Genomic DNA, 21,065 nt, shown 5'->3' on the forward strand with positions numbered 1-21,065 from the left:
TAGAGGAAAAAGGACTTCCAAGTACTGTATAGAGAAAGCCTTTTAGCATTCAAGAAAGCTATCAAGACTGATCTCTTCCAGCAGGCCAATCCAGTAAAATTTTAGGATACTTTTAATATGCTTTTAGGATGCTTTTAAGATGTTTTTAACAGTGCATGCTATGTTTTTAATCAGTATTTTGTGTATTTTATGTTTGTTGTTGTTCCCTGCCTCAATCCAATTGAAGAGGCAGGTAAGAATAATTATTATTATTATTATTATTATTATTATTATTATTCAGCCCCAGCCAGCATGTCCAGTGGTCATGAATGCTGGGAGTTGCAATTGAAGGCATCTAGAAGTCACCAGGGTGGGAAAAGCAATCTGGCCCTGAATATGTAGGGCCCCAGCACCAATCAAGCTCTGGCCCCATCCATCAAGGCTCTGTGTCATGTTTCTGGTGTTCTGACACACCCAAAATTCAATTGTGACTGTCTCTGTTGGCCTAAAGCAGGGGTGGGCAACTTGTGGCCCTCCAGAAGTTTTGGCCTACAACTCGCATCAGCCCTAGCCAGTATAGCCAATGGTGAGGGATGATGGAAATCCCACTCCTACCCTAAAGGGAGGACCTATTGCCGAGTGGTTATGGCCTGCGCTTTGCAGTTAGATCAAGAGGTCTCAGCTTCAGTTCCTGGCATCTCTAGTTAAAAGGCTTTCAGATAACAGGGTTGGGAAAGTGCAGTACTGGAGACCTTGGCTTGGGAAAGGGCTATTCAGAGTGGAGAGCGTTGCCAGGGGTCAGGGCCAGCTCGCAGGAGATGAGAGGACCCTGCTTAGCTTGTTGTGCTTGTAGCAGAGGGCTATACATAGTCCTATGCTCAGTGCTGCCATGCAGCAAAGCATACAAATACCACAAAGCAGACCACATCACGCCAGTCCTTTTCCAGCTTCATTGGCTGCCAGTCCAGGTCCGGGCCCAATTCAAAGTGCTGGTATTAACATTCAAAGCCCTAAACAGCTTGGGGCCAGGCTATCTGAAGGAACGCCTCCTCCCATACGTACCTGCCCAGACCCTAAGGTCATCCTCAGGGGTCCTTCTCTGCGAGCCCCTGCCAAAGGAAGTGAGGCAGGTGGCCACCAGGAGGAGAGCCTTCTCTGCTGTGGCACCCCAGCTGTGGAATGAGCTCCCTAAGGAGGTTCGCTTGGCGCCTACATTATATGCTTTTAGACGCCAGGTGAAGACCTTTTTATTCTCCCAGCATTTTAACAGTCTATAAATAAATTTTAACTCGGCGTTTTAAATTTGTAGTTTTGCATTGCTGCTGTTTTTATCTGATTGAGCTTTTATATTGTATTTTATATTATGGTTTTATACTGTTGTTTTATACTTTGAGTGATTTTAATTTTTGTGAACCGCCCAGAGAGCTCTGGCTATTGGGCGGTATAGAAATGTAATAAATAAATAAATAATTTTTAAAAAATGGATTCTATGTCTCAAAACAATTTAAATTACCCAGAAGAGGAAAAGGCTATCAATCACGAATAACTACTAATCGTGACAGCCATGTGTTCTTATGTTCTTAAATTCACATGTCACGCCAAACAAGCCAGGAATAGGGTCTTTCTGGGTTGTTTTCTAAACCGGATGCAAAACAGACGCAGTGAGTGGGGAAGTGGGCAGAGGCAGCAGGCTCGGTCCCATTTGGGCCGAATCAACCATGCATTAATTAAAGCAGGGGTAGGTAACTTGTGGCCCTTAATTAACCCATGGTCGGTCATTACGTGCGAACCGAGGCATAGAATGGGGCAAGGAGGCTATGAAACACATAATTGCAAAAAGGAAAGATAACGTATCTGAAACATTGTTACGAATCAAGTGACATAGAAACGCCCTGTGAAGTGCCACTGTTGTCTTCAAAGTTGGTAAATAAGTTATCTAAAAAAACAAAGTGTTTCAATACCGACGGTGTCTTCTCTATCAGTCTCGGGATTATATTGTTTAGCCAGCTCCTGTTTATCTCAGTGGAAATATTTGCAACCCCAGGAGTGTGGATAAAGATAACGATGATTAAATAGAAAGAAGCAGCAAAAGAAGGATGTTGTGTAAACATGTTACTACTGGATTTGAAGGAACTAACACCATGCTGTGAAGTCTTAATTAAATGTTAATTGTTTGCCATGAGTTCAAGGGTAGATGCTCTGGAGCATGAAAAATTAGAAGACATTCATTAATGAATATTGAGCTTGAAGTATATTCTGTCTGAAACATGGAGAAAGGGAAAAAGCATAATGGAATTTATTTTTACACTGACAGTTTGCAGAGCAACCCTTCCAAGAGATTCTGGAAATGAAAAGGGGAAAGTCCACATATAGCTGCATAAAAATGGTCTTTAAAATGAAACATTTTAAAAAATGGAATGTAGGGCGCATTCAGTCACATTTGCAACTATGCAGATTAGAGGTGAGGAGCACGGAGAAAGCGTGGGAGAAAAATTGCAGATTAGAACATGGCCCTCTTCGGAAGTTGCATTCCTCTGAAATTGTACAATGTGGTTTGCGGGTTCCTTTTAAAGCTCCATCACACCGGGGGTTAACACGCTCCCTACCTTCGCTTCTCCGCCTGCATTTTCCTTCCTCAAGTTACTTCCTCTTTCAAAAGAGGAAGTACACAAGGAGCACGAGGCCCAATGAGTCCACTGTTCTAATGGCGCTGCTTCTCCTGCACACAGGAGAGAGCAGCGATTCCGAGTTTAAAAAAACCATCGGACTTAAGGAGGGGTTTTTTTGTGGCGCAAGGAAAGCCAGAAAGGGCAGGAGGCGCACTGGAGGCAGACGACGTCATGTGTGGGACCTGAGCAAAGTCCGTGAGTGGCCAGTAATGAGCGTGCAATAAAACGCTCGTCGGATGGAGCTTGTAGTTTTCCCTCTCTCTCTCTCTCTCTCTCTCCACTTTCTAGCTGTTTGGAGTATAGTACATGCTGTACAGGTTGAAAATGCTACGAAAAATGCACCAGATGTGGCCGTATATCATGACATGCTGTCCCTTCCTGGGTAATTGTATGGAAAAAATAGGGCTTCCCTCATTGGTAGATGGAAGCACCCATCTTTCCCCCTGTATGATTACCCAGGAAGGACAGCATGTTCCAGAACCATTTTCAGAACCATTTTCAACCTGCATGGCAGGCACCATGCTTTCTAGCTCACCTAAGCAGCTCGAAACTGATATTGAAGAGACTTGTTGATGAACACCCATGGGACAGACACAAACGGAATAAAAGCCATTTTGTCCACCCCTAATGGGAGGTAGCAATGTCACATCACACATGCACGTTTCTCCCCAAATTTCTATTCCAGCATCAGTGCACCTTGGAAACTGTGGACAGCTTGAAAAAATGCAGGTGAAGCAACTGCAGGAACTGCCACCATCTTAATTTTCCCAGAATGCCTCTATGACAGGGGCCAAGGGGTTCGACTCGATGGCCTTGTAGGCCCCTTCCAACTCTACTATTCTATGATTCTATGGAAACAATTAAGATGGCAGCTGCAGTTGCCTAACCTGGTGCTCCTCTTCAGGCCATTGGACCCTGAAAAAAAGAGCTTTTCTTCGTTTTTAAATTTAGAAAGAGAGAACAGTGTCACCAGAGGGAGGTCATCTCATCTGGAGCCATGAGCCTGGCGTTTGCCCTCCCATGTTGGGTGCTGATGTTGGGCTTGGGAGGGGAGGGGGTTCTTAACCATTCTCCCAATGGCTGATTTTCCTCTGCAGCACTTCCCCTGGGCCGCCCCCCCACCCCCCACCCCCATTCACAGTCTGCTCCAAAGCCCAAAATATGCCTGGCTCAGGGGGAAAGGCCTGGAGAGGATGCGAGAGAATTGGCTATGGAGATAGGAGGAGTGGTAAACACACACGCATACATGCGCACACCCACCCACCCATCCACACCACTCATTGATTCTCACCTGAAAGTGCACTACTCCTGGCCCCATGCATTACTGTGCTACCCGGAAAATGTATTTGCAAATGTACACTTAGTATAACAGGCAGTTCCACTCTCAGAGAGAAGACAGACCTTTTGTACATCACTCTAGTTTGGTAAGGACAGTACAGAAGTCCTTACATAAATAAAATTCCAGCAGTAGTTACAGCTACTTCTTTCCCTGAATGGCTTCATAACTTGCTTTCCTGGGGTGGGCAACTTGCAGTCCTTCAGACGTTCTGGCCTAAAACTCCTTTGATCCATCACCATTGGCTACGCTAGGGCTGATGGGAGTTGTAAGCCAAAATATCTGGAGGGCCTGCTGCTGCTGCTGCTGCTATCCTCTGCTTTACCCACATACATACCAGTGCCCTTGGCGAGGAGGGCTGCTTTTAGTGCTTCCTCCTCCACCACCACCACCACCACCACCACCCTGTGGTCAATTTTGCAGGGCCACCCAGAGGATTTATGGGGCCTGGTGCAGGTGTGATGTCCATCAAGAACGATAACGGGAATATTGCTAAAAACCGGGCCCAGTGGAGGAAGCTCAGGGAACTACTCTGAAGAACAAAAGCCTGTGCACTTCCAGATCAGCACTGGGCAGAAAGGCAGGGCCTGGGGACCCAGCAGAAAACTACCCGCAAAGGACAGAAAGAAGACTACAGTATTGTTTGCATTGTCTGAAGCATACTGCACACCCAGAAGAAGGGGGGAAAGCCTCTATCCAATGCAAACTCTTTCATGAAAAGCAGCAAAGGACAAGACAGGCAGCAGATGAGTGGGTCACAGAATTACACAGCAAAAGGGAGGAAAGCCCAGCATGGAGTAAGTTTTGCCAACTGCAAAGGAGTTTTTTTTTTTTTGCACAAGTCTGAGCCAAGTGAATGAGATACAGGAGAGAAAGAGGAAACTCCAGAAGTAAGAGGCAGCACAATTTCACTCTTTCTTGCATCAGTAACAAGGGCAGACAATGAACAAAAAGAAGCCAGTGGTATAAAAGTAGGCAGAGAGAAGAAAATGATTAAGTTCAAACTAGACACAGGAGCTGATGTCAACTGCACACCAGCACAAATGTATCCTAGAACAGAATCAGTAAAGACAGGCCACAAGCCTCTTGAACATATAATGAAAAGGGCTCGAGCTGAGACACCCGCCAGATTGCAAAGAATGATTTTACGTCTACAGAAATATGAACTGAGAATCACTTACAAACTAGGGAAAGAAATACCTGTGGCAGATACACTATCCAGAACATTCCTACCAGGAAAGAATGGCAAAGAGGAAGAAGGACTGGAGGAGCAAGTACTCATAGTACTCAAGGACTTTTAAGCAACAGAGGAGAAACTAGAGGAAGCAAGACATGAAAAAGAGAAAGATGAAGTTATGCAAAAGTTGCTTAGAATGATAAAAGGTGATTGGCCCAAAACCAAATCTAAGGAAGCATTCAGAAATTAAAGACTTCTGGAATGTCTAAGAAGAATTAACAATAGAAAATGGATGTATGCTTTGATGAGAACAAATTGTTACTCCAAAATCATGAAGATAAAGCAAGCTAGAGAAGATTCACACTGAATATTTTGTGTTATGCAAAAGATAGGCATGAGGTATGTTATATTAGCCAGGAATAAGTGCTCAGATAGAAGACATGGTAACCAAGAGCTCCACATGTTTGGAATGCCAAAAGGGAAACGCCAAAGAACCAATGAGAGTTAGAGCTCCATCACACCAGCGATTTATCGCACACTCGCCATGCCTGGTATGCGGTTTTGCAGCCTGGAACTCACATGACGTCGTCCCTGTCCTGCACTGATTTCACCTCTTCCCCATCATGTTTCGTTTCTTTTTGGAGCGGGGAAAGTCTGTTTATTTTTCCCTCCATGCGAAATAAATGCTCTCCTCCCTCCCGTGTATTATTGTTGTTGCAGTCTATCTGACCATCCCGTTCTTTGTTGGGGGCGAGTGGCTTCGCTAACAAAAAAGGGTGGGGCGATTCTCCATTCAACCGTGAAGGGGGAAGGAGAGAGGTCCCATTTAACTCTATGTTCTTACTCCTGAAGAGGCATGACCAGGGGTACATTTTCACCTTAAAAGAAATGCAGAAGATAGGGTGGGGGTGGTTCATTCTGCGAAGCTTCACAGTTAAAGGCTTAGGTTTTTTAAAAAATGGAGCGAGGCAGTGCACATTCAGTCCTCATCCCCTGTAGTTCGCTGAGTCTGTTCATTGTACTTTTGGTCCTCCAACTCGGTTTATAAGGATCCTAAGGAAAGCATTGTGTGTTCTTTTTCTCCCCCTCCCCTTTCTCCGTTCAAACAAGGATAGGTAGACCAGTCTGTGGACACGCAAGGGGTTGGCTTTCCCTAACCCCTTAGGGACACCATTGCATCATTGCACCATTTCATCCTACCAGAACTGCATTCAATTGCAAAGGCAAACATGCATAAATTTTAGTATGACATAGATGTAAATGCAATTAAAATCAGTGGGATTTACTCTTGAGTAAGGGAACCAGCTGATCTCTATTTTATGTACTGAAGATGCACAGCTTTGCATGATCAAAGTAAAGGAAAATAGATCCTTCACAAATGCAAACAGGTAGACTTTCGCATTGGTGGACTATGGGAAAAGGGTTTCAGGGAGGAATATTTTTTAAAAATCCTTAAAATCAAGGCATGAATGGATCTGATTCAAACTTGACATGGCTAAAGCCCTCCTTAAGAGCTATCACCATGCCAAGTTTGATCTCTTTATCTTTAAAAAGTACACAGATGTAAGCATTTTGCTCCTTGAAGCAAAGGAGGGGACCTGACCACCTTTACAAAAGAAATTAGTTAAAATGATTGTTCATCTGCCCACCCTTTGAAATGAGCAAACGTTCGCTCCTCCTCCCCTGTAAACCTTTCCCATGTGCTCTCTCCTGTTTCCTACAAATGGCCTCCCTTCCTTGGAGTTTGTTTAATATGATCTTAGGGGAAAGTGTAGTGGGTTGATTTACTGTAATTGTGTGGTTTCAGGCTGCTGTACTATTGCATTTGCACAGAAATAAATATTTTTTAAAAAATAAAAAATTAACTGCAGAGGAAAGGAGAATGTAGGGGGCATTGCAGGAGATTTCGCTGGCATAGTAGTGCTCCAGGTGAAAAGTTACATGGGCTGAAAGAGCGTAACAACAGACATGAAAGTTCCCAGCGCCCAACGCACTAAGGAAACAGAGGGGGAATCTGCTGATGAAAACAGGATAAAAAAGTAGGTGTAATGGAGCTCTTAGAAACACATCTAACAGGCAATGGCAGCAAATTGGGACTGATCTATTCATAAGGGAACAAAAGTACTATTTACTCATTGTAGACTATTATAACCAGTATCCAAAGATTGTGCAGTTACAATATCTGGATACCAGATGTATACAGCACTCAATGTTACCAAATGAATTCTAGTAAGATATGGAATATGTGATGAAATTATATCTGACAATGGGCCTCAATATACATCAGCTGAATTTGAAACATTTGCCAAACACACTCACACTCACAAGCTCATGCTACTCAACTTTAAACACACTCACAAGCTCATACTACTCACAGTCGAATGGACTAACAGAGATGTAGGTAGGTACATTACGTTTAAAAAAGCAAAACAGGCCAATCAAGTTATATACTTATTTTTGCTGAGCTACAGAAACACACCAATAGTGGGAGATGCATCTCAAGGCCAGCTATTAATGAGCAGACAGTTGAAACCTAAACTTCCAAGCACAAGTAGACAACTTTCAGCAAATATCCAAAAGAGAGATGAGATCAGAAAAATTATAACTTAAAAACCCCATAACAAACAAAGGCATAAACAGAAAATATATTATGACAGAGGTGCAAAGTTACTCAAACGGCTGAAGATAGGAAATTCTGTAAGGGTTCAATAAGAAGGTGGACATTGGGAAGCGGCCATAGTAGTAACAGGCATCTCAGGAGTACCACATTCATGCATAGTGTAGACGCACACACAAAAAAGGAGCACAGAAGAAACAGAAGACAACGAAGGTATGCGGGAAGAGAACAGCAAAGGAAATATTACATACATACAGGCAGTTTTGGAGACAGATTCCAAGAAAAAAATCCAGGCGCTACAATCTGAACTGATGAATGTTCCAAACAAATCAGAAGACAGAGGGGAAGATACAATAAATGTCAACAAAATTATGGCCGAAAAAAATGCTCAAGGATCAGAAGCAGAATGAAAAGCAAGCGGATCAAAGACAGTATTCCAGATATGGTCGACAATTAAAGCCAATGATTTGGAAGGATTATGTACCTATACGAGAGAGGAAGTTAAACTGTATTATTTATTTTCAGATAAGAAAAGTAGTCTGTTTAAAAAGGGGCTTGCCAAGGGTGCATTCTCTCAGGCTACCAGAGGGGGCAATAGAGTTCACTTCACACTGTTGCAAAAGTAGTACTTGAAGGCAGAATAAAAGTTGTTATTGTTACAAAGACAAGATGGCGTCAGCCTGTTTGCGAGAGACCAGAACAAAAGCATGCATCTCTATAAATCTGCCAGAGAGCACAGCAGATCTTAGTAAGGAGATTCAGGACACTCAAGTACATAGGCCCTGCAGGCAATAACAGACTAGGATATTTCTTTAGCAAAGTCAATGAAAACATTTCACCTGGTTATTTTATGAGTGCTTAAAATTCTATAATGGGTCAGAAATGTAGGCAGATAACTGCTTGCACTTCCTGGAATGTTAGACAAATAAGAGTCGATACCACACAAGTGGATAACATGAATACTCCTTCCCCCCCTCACCCCAGTGTTCTTATAAAACCAAACACTGTTTGTCCAGAGGAGGACATCGTCCCTGGTTAATTAATACCATATGTAAGTCCAGTGCTTTCTTGTACCATAGCTAGAAACTACACAGGGATTAGAGCAGCTACCTTTGTTCTATATAGGCTCCCTCCTGAGCAGTTTTATATTATCTTAGGGCGTTGCTAGACCTACCGGGTGTTCCGTCGTTGAGGAGCGGTGAAAGCGGCTTTTCCCGTTCAGCCGTGACGCCTCATGCTCCACACCTGCCTTCGATTTGTGGCGGAAGTTTGCGCCGGTTGTGCTGCTGCCGCCGCGAGAACGGTTGCGCAGCCACACCGGCCTGATTGCCGCGGCTTTTTTTTCGCTCGCTGCACGGTTTGCGCACGTCCGAAAGACCGCAAACTTGCGCAGCCGTCAGCGATGCCGCCGCCGACCCTGGCGGCGGCAGCGGCGGCAGTGCCAGTGCCAGCTGAAGTGCTGCTGGTGCTGTTGAGGGTCAACATTGATGCGCTCACTTCCTGATGGGGGTCGTGGCGGGTGTCATATGACCCGAGGTCAATCGTCTGCATGGCCACTCTGTGCCTACATCTCCCATCATGCCTCTGAGGTGTCGGCGGCGATGACCGCCTCTGTGCCCTGTGCCCCATCCCAAGGAGCCAACCCACATCTGGCCGTAGCCATGGCAGCAGCCCACAAACAGCTCTGCCCTCTGCCAGCCTGGTACCCACACTAACAGGCAGCGTACAGCACCGCCATTATGCGGCCACGGTAGCTGCCCACCGCAAGGAGTCACCAGCCACTTTTCCGGTCCTCCGGTCCTGCGCAAACTGTCACTGGGGAAATAAAAAAAAAAAGCCGCTCCGCCGCGCTGCCCCAGCTGGCGGACTGCGCGCAAATGGCGGAGGCGGCTTGACCGAAGCCGCTGACCACTCCCCCTTAGCACGCCTTTTCCTGACCAGTGCCGACCGCAGTGACCTCACATCCTCCCACACGTACTCCGAATTACCGCGGGACAGCAGGAAAAGGCGCCCTAAAACTCACTTTTTTAAAGTCGGGAGAAAGAGGCTTCACCGCGGGATAACGGCGGATCCTCGTGAACGTCATCTGGAAGCCTCGACGTGACTGCGGAAGGTAACGCGCGCTAGAACCTCGTCTAGTAACGCCCTTAGTAATCCTTGCAACAACCCTGTAAGGTTGGTCAGAATTATTTACCCACATATAGAAGATAGGGACCTAAAGCGTAAAGTCTTTCCTAAGGCTCCCAAGTGAGATCATGGCAGAAGAAACGCTTGAACTGGAAGCTTCATGGTTCACACAGCCCCCATCTATTACACAGCCAGAAGGTTGCATCAGTTTGTTCTCAGTCTTGCAGAACGCTATGCAACTAGTTTTCTTTCTATGTTTTTCATTTATTATGACCTGTATATCCCTCCTTTTTTCCTCTTGCAAGCCCAAGGCAGCTTACATAGGCCCTGTTCAGAAGACACCTCAAACCATGGCTTTAACCACAGTGGTTAAGCCAGAAAGCCAGGCTGTGTTCAGAAGACACCTTAAACCGTGGCTTTAACCATGGTGAATAAAGCAAAAAGCCTTATTCACTGTGGTTAAAGCCATGGTTCTGAACACGGCCTGGCTTTCTGGCTTAACCACCATGGTTAAAACCATGGTTTAAGGTGTCTTCTGAATGGCCCATAGTCATCCTCTCAATTTTATCCTCACAAGAACCTTATGAGGTAGGTTAAGCTGAGAACCTACTCCTGCTGAGTTCGGACAAGCTGTGGTCATGGCTTGAATATTCAAAATGGCCATCGGCACACGTTGCAACCCACCATGACTTAAATAAGCCATGGCGGGCTGATTGATTGTGGACCAGGCCCAGTGAGTGGCCCAAAGTTGTCTAGTGAGCTTCACAGATGACTTCAGCCTCCTGAGTTCCAGTCCAACACTCTAACCTTTACACCACACTGGGATATCATGGCTTTCCTGTCTTGGGCTAGTGGGTAATATAGTAAGCTGTACAAAAGCACATTATCTAAGAAGAGCACTACAAAGGCAAAGGCAAACATTAATGAGTAAGGCCATTACTATAATCCATCAAACATTGCAAAAGTCTTGACAATTAATTGCTCAAGCTGTGCAATCTCACCACTCAAGCCAGGGAGTATCACAGATCCAAGGCTACAGCATTATGGGCACTGATCAAAGCCCCTAGCTGTCCACCCTCTAATGACTGTGGCTAAGTACTTCTTGAGCAGGGACTTAACAGCTCAAGCTAAAGGGTTGGGGAGGAGAGTAGCAAAAGCTCTGCCCCACGATCCCACTAAATGCAACCCCAAATCCAGGATTGTTTTTTTTAACACCATCCCATTCAGAGTCTGGTCCACACCACTTTCCCTCAAGACTAGCACAGAGACTTTCTTTCGAAAACGTCCAGTATCAAAATCCCAAAGTAGCCTCCTAGTTCTAATCCAAGCAAGGCCCACGGCTTACGATCACCGCTCAATTCCGCTATGCTGTGGCCATGGCACAGGGCTCCGATGTGCATGACTGGAAGGAATTCAACAGGTGAAGCTTTGCCTGGCCTGGAGATGTATTGGTGCAGAAGACTTCATCTGTCAACTTTCTGCTTGTCACAGAAGTGTTGGGTACAGGAGCCCTATTAGGAAAAAAGGAAGCGACCCTAGACTGCTGGGCTCTCCTTGGGCCTAGAGTCCGTGTGTAGTACCCAATGCGACATGAGCGCTAACGTAAATTATGTTGCCTTAGCTGAAGAGACTTCTATGTGCCAATAGCATTAACTGGCACAATGGGGGATCCCATGAAAACCTGTGATGCTCATGTTATTAGCATTGTGCTAGCGCTCCCTTGCGCTAGCGCATCATGAATTATGTTAACACTCATGGCACATTGGATACTACCCTGTGGATGTATATTATTTTTAGCAGCCGGGAGTGGGAGAGAAAAGGGTCATTGACATTTTTGGATTGTGACAGTCCCCACTCCCCCTCGGAAGAAGCCATGCACTCTTTGGTTCCCACCACTTTCTGCAATAACACTTAATTTTTTTCCACCTCATACAATTGATATTGACCTTGAGCTTCTTTACAAGAGCAATTTCGCGTGCTCTTGTGATTGGTCACTCACGGATGTTTGCGGGTCCTCTACACGTCATCATCAACCTCCAGGATTTCTCCCGCACTTTCCCCCCTTTATCCTGCTTTCAGAGATGAACCTGTCATTTTGCCTTATAGTGATGATGCGACTTCCCTATTTTCCATGTTTGTGCTCTTTCCTGCTGGGTTTGGGGCCATGGGAACGAGCTGTTGTGGTTCCTGCTGTTCCCTGTGCTACTGCAATGATGCAACTGTGACCCTGTTCAGACCACATGCTAAGCCACGGTAGACACGCATACGTGTGCCTGCTTGTGCATATATTATATTCCTTACAAGCCAACAGCATGTCAGTCAAATTCTGAACATTGCATCAAAGTGCCTTCTAGAAGCTGGATGACTCATACTGGCTGGGTGAAACACGGTACAAATATCTGACCAGTTTATAAATGAGCTGTCTTCTCCTTCAGAGACTTATTAAAGAAGAGAAATATATCGCTTATATTGGGCGAGTCCCAACAATATATAAGTAGACACATACATACATATATGCACATAAACACACACACACACAAACACACACACATACAGAGAGAAAAATATTAGCTGTTGTGTCTGAGCTAACACAAGTAGTATTGTTTGAGGAAGACACTCTGATCTGGCTAACCTATTTATTCGAGTTTTCTGACATTTGAGTTATATCTTTTTGGACAAGAGAGTACAGTAGGTTTTGTGTCCTTACCTTCTTCATCTGGAATGAATCCAAACTGCTCGGGATCATCAGTAGTTTGGATGGATCCCAAGACTGATGGACAGACGATTTCTCTATCAGGACTCATGCAGAGACTGCTGAGTGAAGTGCCATTATGACATTCTTGAGAACAAGAGTCAAAAAAGGAAAAGCCGGGAACCGAAAAACAAACAATGTTATTAAAAATGTACTGCCTGGAAACAAACTCTCTCTGCACTTTTGTGTGACTAGGGCTTTCTTTATACAAGGCTTTTATCGTGCACTCATGGTCACTCACTTGCTCGTGGAAGTGTGCGGGTCCTTTCCATGACATCGCCAACCTCCGGTGCCTCTCCCTTCATTTTTCAGCTTTATTCTGCCATTTTTTTAACTTGCTGAGATCTTCTTTACCTGAACGAAATCCCGCACCCCTACCTGGGGTTTGTCTTCCAGAGTCTTTGAGGGATAATGGTTGGTGCAATAAAAACGCTTCCTTCTTTTTGTTTTTTGGGCAGTTTCCTGTGTGGGCAAGCGCCATATGCTTCATTTACACAGCCAGTATATGGCTCTGCAATATTGCGTGACATTGCACGATTCCAGAAATTCACTAGGTCTTTGATGGAAGTCTATACACATTATTGCATTTTTAGAGAGTTAAAAAATGGCGGAATAAAGCTGAAAAATAATGGGAGGGGCAGCAGAGGTTGCCAAAGTTGTGAGAAGGACCTGCAAACTTCCATGAGTGACCCCCCAATGAGTGCATGATAAAAGCCTTGTGTAAAGGAACCCAAAAAATGCAGTAATGTATATAAATCACTGTGGCAATACCCACCTTTCTGTCCCTTAGGTATGTCTGGGTTTGTATGTCTAGCAAGTGTGGAATATTTGACTGAGTGAGTGTGGCTTGTGATGCTGTGAGAAAGGGGGAGGGAGGAGCACCGTATTTCTTCAATTCTAAGACACACTTTTTTCCCCATATAAACATCTCTAAAAACAGGGTGCGTCTTAGAATTGGGGGTGTGTCTTAGGTTTTTTTTTTTCTGTTGGTGGTACTGAAATTAGTGTGCATCTTACAATCTAAGAAATGTGGTATAAATAGTTTGGCTGAGGGGATTGTGGTTTGGTCTTGTCTGAGTCTGATTCTGATTATTATTCTTGTGGAGTGTCTGAGGCTTGTGCTTCTTGAGAGTGTTTGGTCTGTGAGTAGTGAGAAGAGATAGGACTTTAAGGGACGTGGGATTGTTGTTTTAAATATAAAAATAACCAGGTTTGATCTCAATTGAAATACCAAAGATCTGTTCAATTTCAATAAACTTTACTTTGTGTTCTGTTACCACAAACCACGTGTCAGCTTGGATTTATTACCTGCTATTTTACACAGTGTAAAAACATCGACCAATACACCTGCAGTTCAGTACCTCAACAATAGAACCTATTTTTCAAAACCCTTTACCTTGTTCCCTCACGTATAGGGGAAAGGTTGTGTTGGTTTTACCCTTTCCTCAGGCTTTTCAAGGGGTGGCGCTTGGCTTGAGAAGGGTGTGCTAGGCAAGGCCTTCTGTGTGAGGTGGGTGTCGTCACAATCACCATCAAAGAAGTGGTGTATTTCTGGAATCACGCAATGCCGTGCAATATTGCAGCAGCATCTACTGGCTGTATAAATGAAAGTATGGCGCTTGCCCACACAGGAAAGTGCCCCCCCCAAATAAAATAATAATGGGAGGAAGTGCATTTATTGTGCTGATTGCTATCCCAAGAAGACTCTAGAAGATGAAGTCATTGTAAGAATGTGGGATTATTGCTTCATATAAAGATTTATATAGCATAATAAAGTGCTCTATAAATAAAATTATTTTTATTATTATTATTATTATTATTATTATTATTATTATTATTATTATTATTATTATTTGACCAATAGCCTGGAGCTGGAGCTTTGCTTAACTCCGAAATGTTTCCCTACCTTCAACTGCTCCTTTCTAATGAGCCTAAATTGTTTGCGTTCACTTAAAGTTTATGTTTACGTTCACTTAAAGTTTAAAGACTAGCCTTTTCCGGAAGGCCTATCCAGATCAATGTAAAATCAATAATTTTTAAAATGTATTGATTCCTGTTCTAATGTTGTTCCTCGCCTCGATCCAAAGGGAGAGGCGGGTAAGAAATAAATTTATGATGATGATGATGTTCATGGCTATCTGCATTCTGTACATCAACGGTTTTGCTATTCAGGAATCCACCATCAGGAGTTGAAGTCAATGTTTTAAGTATCTCTGTATGAGTTAGTTGTTTTTAAAGGCAAGTTTCTAGCTCTTGCAACTGTTGAGAAACTTGCTTGGGCTGCTACTGATTTTCACTGTTGAAATAATATAGAGCCTTGGTGATGCCCAAGGTAAAGCATTCTCCCACTTCTGCCTCTTCATATATTTTTTTATTAGAGAGCATATTTGCACAATTCTGAAGATGTTTCATCTGAATATTGTATAAAATAAATGGTACCACGAAATAAGTGCCTAATATTTCCTCTCTCTTCTCCTCACAGTCACTGTAAATTGGTTGCCAGTGGTAACAAGTGACGAACGTGGTAGTAGCTGAATTTAGGTGTCTGGCATTTTCAGATATGAAATAAAAAGCATGGATTGAGAATTGCTAGGATGTGATTGACACTATAAACCTAAACTGGTTTTAACTATCATGGCTTCCTCTGGGTAATTCTGGGAACTGTAGGGCTTTTTAGCATGCTGACACTAGAGAATCTCGGCCTGTTGACAAAATTATACTTCCCATGGATCCTTGGGGAGAAGGGAGCCATTATTGTGGACCCAGTTTGATGTTTGTAGCATAGTTGCATTTTCTTAAATATAACTAGGGGTGTGCACGGACCCCCCGCTCCGCTTCACTTGCAGATCCGCCATTTTCCGGATCGGGCCGCTCCGCCCCACCCCCGCTCCGCCCACTTCTGCTCCGCTCCGCCCGGAGCTCCGGATCCGGATCCGGAGCTCCGTTTCCCCCCCCCCCCATAGGCTTGCATTGAAAGCTAAAAAATTATACAACTTTTTTTCTGTTCAAGTTAGAAACCTCATGTTTGGCACCATGACACCTCATGGGGATATACACACGCACGCCAAGTTTCAAAGCAATCCCATCATCCCCTGATTTTTGGCGAATTTTTGAAAATCGGGCACCCCACACACAACATCCCTGCGAGGTGGGCAGGGGAGGAGGGAGGGAAGGCAGGCAGGCATGCAGCTGGCATTTCTGGGGGCATAAGGAAGTGAGCCAAGGATAAGCCAGTAATGCATATAAAATGGAATAAATCAATAAATAAACAAAGGAGGGGTGGAATTAAAAGCAGCAGTGTTGCTGAATAAACAGCAAGAAGATTTTTTAAAAAAAGGCTATATCTGTCTTTTACCAGCAATAGGGGGACGTGCCCGGGGGAGGGGGAAGCAGCTGCCAGTTCAACTCAAGACAGCCACCAACAGCTCTGAGATTAAGAAGTAAACGCTCACTTCAACTCATAACAGGCATCGCTCCACCACTAAAAAGTGAACATTCACTTCAACTCATGATAGGCATTGCTCCACCGTTTTACTCTCTTTGGAAGGCTCTAATGGCCTTCCAGTGCAGGAGAGAGTGGGGGCACGTCCACAATGAGATGCCCTAGGGGAGCTCATCCCCTTGCACCACATCTTTTCAGTTGTTCCCCAAAGTTAGGGTGGGGAGCAGTGCTGTGTTTCTATCTCTTATTCTTGGCTTAGTATATGATTTCAGGTTGTGTTTGTGCATTTGGTGGGGCTACTGTGTTAAAAAACACGGGGAAAAGCCCGTTCAGATGAAGAAAGAGAAGTTTCCCAGAATCCCAAGTTACCTGTTTTGCCTATGCCCTCCTCTAACTTTGGGATCATGTGATCATGACCGGGAGCTGACTCTGCCCCTCAGCCCTTTGAAAAAGGTATTTTTCCCGCCGATTTTTAAAAAACTTCTAGCGCGCGACCCGGACAACGCAGAAAGTTGAGAGTAGTCTCAAAATGACCCGCATCCACGACTCTCTGTGCACAAGAATTTTCAGAACGATAGCTTAAAAACCGACCCAGTTATGCCCGAGTCTTTCCCTCAATGCAATCCTATGGGCGAAAAGCCGAAAACGCCGTTTGAGCCGCACGGTTGACCCGATTTTCACAAAAATATAGCACGCGACCCAGACAACGCAGAGAGGTGAGAGTGGTCTCAAAATGACCCCCATCCACGACTCTCTGAGCACAAGAATTTCTAGAACGATAGCTTCAAAAAGAACGTAGTTATACGCGATTATTTGCCGCAATGCAATCCTATGGTGAAATGTTTTCAAGATGGCGACCGGAGCGCTCCGCCTGAACTAGGAGCTCCGAAAAATGGCCGCTTCTCTTCGCCTTGCTTCTAGGGGGTCCGCGGTCCACTCCTACTCCGCCTCTGGGTAAGGCGGAGCAGGCCAATCCGCTACTGCTTCTACGCTCCTAATCGGAGCGGATCACACCCCTAAATATAACTATGTTACCAAACATCTTGGTATCAACTGTGTACATATGGAAAGCATTTCCTGGCTTTGCGATATTCACAGTGTTGTTTACGGCAATTGATTTACATCCCGATAATGAACCCAAGTTAATCGCTCATTCTCAGTTAATAGCTAAAGCTACAACCTCTATTTCAGTTCCTAAAAAATCCAAGTGAACGGTGTTACATTCCCACCATAACCACTTTATATAACCAGGACTCTTTCCTGTTTGCATGAGTGGCTGAGCCCAGAAAGACGTGGCAAAGCAAACTTTACTTGGTTGTAAAAGGCACACAAGAATACAGAACAGAATTGAACTTTTTAATGTACAGCAAGCCCAGGTTAAACAACAAACCTTTTTGACTCCACCTGGCAATTAATCATTGTCCCTCACCCTGTTTGGGCTCTCTGCATGCACCCAGAGGAGTTAATTAGCTGTGCACCATGGGTGCACCTTCCTATGATATTTTTGATGTTCTAACAACAAATAACCCCTTAGGTGAACCTTCTTCTTGGTGTGATCTCCTGCCATCTCTATTCCAACATTCCTCACCTCCCCTAGAATCCAGGGTAGTCTGCACACTCCACCTACCCCATGGATGTCATCTTTAATCTTATGACTATATTTCAGACAGGCACCTTTCCCACCCTTGGAAATTGAACATGGGAGGTTTTGCATGCAAATTATGTCCTCTACCACTGAGCTACGGCTCTTCCCCCAAAGTGGGATTCTTTGAGTTGTTCTATGTGAGGATGTTAATCCACTCTATCTACCTTCAGTTTCATCGCAAAATTGAGATCCGAGCCACGTATAAAGAGCATTTCTTTCCCTGCATTTCCGCTACATAATCTCTAGGTGGCACTGTGGCATAGTGGGATAGCACAAATACACAAGAGGGAATTGTGCTTTTTTTCACTTTCACAATTAAATGCTGCATTTTCTCTGCTCTAAAAAAAACTTGCTGAAGGGCTCTTTAGATAGAGAAGCAAAACTGGAGGGTATTAAGAACCCATAAACAACTGTGAACAGGGAATGATAAGTGTATGATAAATGCCTTGCATAGAAAAGCCCTCTGTGGTGACTGACCTGTTTGAGACTGTCCATTATTTATTGGAGGCAGACAGAAACTACCTTGGGAAGCCTCTGAGATCCCACCATTGATCATCTGCTGCTGCTCCTCATTTCTTCTATGTTCTGTCTCCAAAATGAGATCATTTGGCAAAGAGACCAACTGCTCATTACAGACATCAACCTCATTGGGTACATTACAACAAGCTTCTGGAAGGTAAGAAAGAAAATCACAAACATTTTCTACTGAGCTGAAAATGTTTTGCTCTTATACCCAAAGTGAAAAAGGCCTACAAGAAGAGCTTCAAGAAATGCCACACAAATTCCTGCTAGGGCAGCCTTCCTCAACCTGGGGCGTGTTTGATAAATAACGGCCAACAGAAGCTCCCAATTTTGCCTTCGCTGTTGGTAAGAATGATGATGAGATAGTCATATAATTTGAATATATTTTCTTAAAATGTTTTTCAGTCTCAAAAAAAAGTGTTCACACAAAAATGAAAACCAGAAACAAAACAAAGATGCATAGTAAACAGTGACAAGTGGCAACAAAATGCCCCTGTTTACTGTTCCAGTCAGTCATCCGTGCTCCTCTCCATTTCATTTCTGCCTCCCACCTGGTTTTCCCATTTTAAATCCCAACTGTCTGCATTTTATGGCCTCTGAGCATTCTGAGTCCTTATTGGGCTATTTTGGGGGTTCCCTTGAGTTGTTTTGTTCCCCCCCCCCTCTAAATTTTTTTTGGTTTTGTACTTGCAAACCTGAGGGCTGCCCTAAGCCTGCGGATAATGTCTGTTTGTACATGGATAGCGAAGTTTTGGCAACATATATAATGGCACTCAGCCATGTATATTGGAAATAGAGGGAACAGTGGAACAGGGCGAGGGGGGTGTTATTTAAATTCCATACAGCCAGTTTTAGGGCTGTGGGAACGACTGAGGAAAAGAATCAAATCAGACCCAAAAGATAAAGACTGAGAAAGAACATGTCTTAGGACTATAGTAAACATGTGTCGTCGTCCCCCGCCCTGCATAACATTAAGCCTACTTTTGTTTTACCTCAAGTAGAACACTGTTTGTAGCCTGATTGGGAGGGCAGAACCCTTTGAAGTGAGCACAGAGACTGCCTTTGATGGGAAGACACTGTTCTAACTTAGCTGGGAACAGGCCAATAAAAACAAGCCTATCCAATGCAAGTTATTTCAAGCAGATAACAAGAGCGGATGGTGAATTGGTACTGTCAAGAATGGGGGAGTTTCTTTTTACTGAATCACTGTCAAGCACGTGCCGTCTACCCTTCTCCATCCAGGGGCTGTGGTTGTACCTCTTGGCCGTTTTGCTTTGGTCTGTGGTTCCCTTTCCAAGTGAACGAGCAATGGAAGGATCACAAGCTCTTTTGTGAGCTCACCAGATTTAATCTTTTTCCTATGAGCTCTGGGCCAGTCTTCAGATATCTGAGGTAACCTGAAAATCTCCGGCACCTGGAAGAAAACAAAACGTCAAGACTTTTGTGTGTGTGTGTGACATATTTGACCCCACCCATCTTTGACATGTATGACATCACCCATTTCAAGTCACTCCAGATGAATTAAAGCAGGCCTCATACACCATAGATCAATTCCTAAAAAGTCGCAGCCTGCCCTGGTAGGGATGGGTTCTACAGATGGGCAGAATGCCAAAAAAAAAAAGTTCTGGCTTCAGAGCTATCAGGCTTTTGTCCATGCTACCGATTGTAAACATGGCAGTGTCTTGACGGCGTCATGTCTGCGCCCTGAGGCCTCCAACTCTCGCACTGGCATTCCTTCCTGTTATCTGCACGGGAAGGAGCGCAAATGCGGGTTTTGTGTGAAGGAGCTGCTGTGGGGGGCCCACACTCGTGCACCCATCCTGTACGCACCACGAGACATTGAATGGGTGCTCGGGGGGGGCAGCCTTTTTTGGTTCTTTTTTAAAAAATCTGTAAATGCAAAGCTTCGCATTTACAGATAAAGAAAAAGGAAAAAATGCAAGGGGTAGGAATGGGGCACTCCAGCTGTGCGCCTCCCTGACAGGAAAAGGTCACGGTAAGTAGCCAACTTTTTTAAAGCGGATCTTCAGTTTGCCTCTGGATGGCTTCGCGATGGCGGCTGCGTTATATAGATGTCCTGCTGCCACTGGAGATTCACCCCGGGGAAAACCCCTCATCAAGACATACCCCATGTCACAATAAAGATCAGGAGAACCTGTGGTCTGTGCTTCCAGCATAAACTCATTGCTTCATTTAAAATTATTTTTAGGCCACCTTTTAAGGGTGGAACCCATCCCTAAAGAGAACTTTAGGGATACAATCTAGTGAACAGTTAATCATACTTAATTCCCTTTGATTGCAGTGATTCTATGCATAATTACTCAAGAGGTGATTCCCACTGAGGTTAATAGGACTTCCTTTCAGGTAAATGAGCCTACGATTGCGGCCTTAGGCATATTTAACTACACTGGGCTACGCCCAAGGGTGTTTCCCCTCATTTCACTCTTACTCAAGTATCTTGTTTTGGAATCCTTAGCTGACAGATTATCAGAAGCAGGAGGCCGGGAGGAATGATGCAAAATGACTTTTCTGTAACTGCTATGAAGTTCGACTAAAATGCCACCTAATTGGTGCTACAACAGGACATCATGTACGATCGTGAAAGACAGAGCATTGTTCTTTAGGTTTAAAAATGGCTACATGGATAGCCTCTCCACCTTGGCTGTTCCAGGTTGTGTCCAGGGAAACTCAAGATGGCCTTCATGGGGGTTCCAAGGGGTTCTCCCATCCAGGCAATGACCAGACCTACACCTGCTTAGCTTCAGCAAGCGGGCTGCCCTCAGACCGTTCCCTCCGTAT

At 44.5% G+C, this 21,065-nt stretch overlaps 1 protein-coding gene across 1 annotated transcript in view; it reads right to left on the reverse strand.

Moving 5' to 3' along the window:
• Nucleotides 1-21,065, reverse strand: part of KIAA2012 (KIAA2012 ortholog) — a 95,267-nt gene that overhangs the window by 45,482 nt on the left and 28,720 nt on the right. Inside the window, exons 8-10 of the mRNA XM_063115882.1 lie at nucleotides 19,524-19,680; nucleotides 18,267-18,413; nucleotides 12,613-12,744 (exon numbers count right to left, since the gene is read on the reverse strand). Coding sequence (XP_062971952.1) covers nucleotides 12,613-12,744; nucleotides 18,267-18,413; nucleotides 19,524-19,680 — 436 coding nt within the window. The remainder of the gene's footprint in view (nucleotides 1-12,612; nucleotides 12,745-18,266; nucleotides 18,414-19,523; nucleotides 19,681-21,065) is intronic.

Source organism: Elgaria multicarinata, chromosome 2, assembly GCF_023053635.1.
Source record: "Elgaria multicarinata webbii isolate HBS135686 ecotype San Diego chromosome 2, rElgMul1.1.pri, whole genome shotgun sequence".
In the NCBI taxonomy this organism is placed as follows: domain Eukaryota; kingdom Metazoa; phylum Chordata; class Lepidosauria; order Squamata; family Anguidae; genus Elgaria; species Elgaria multicarinata.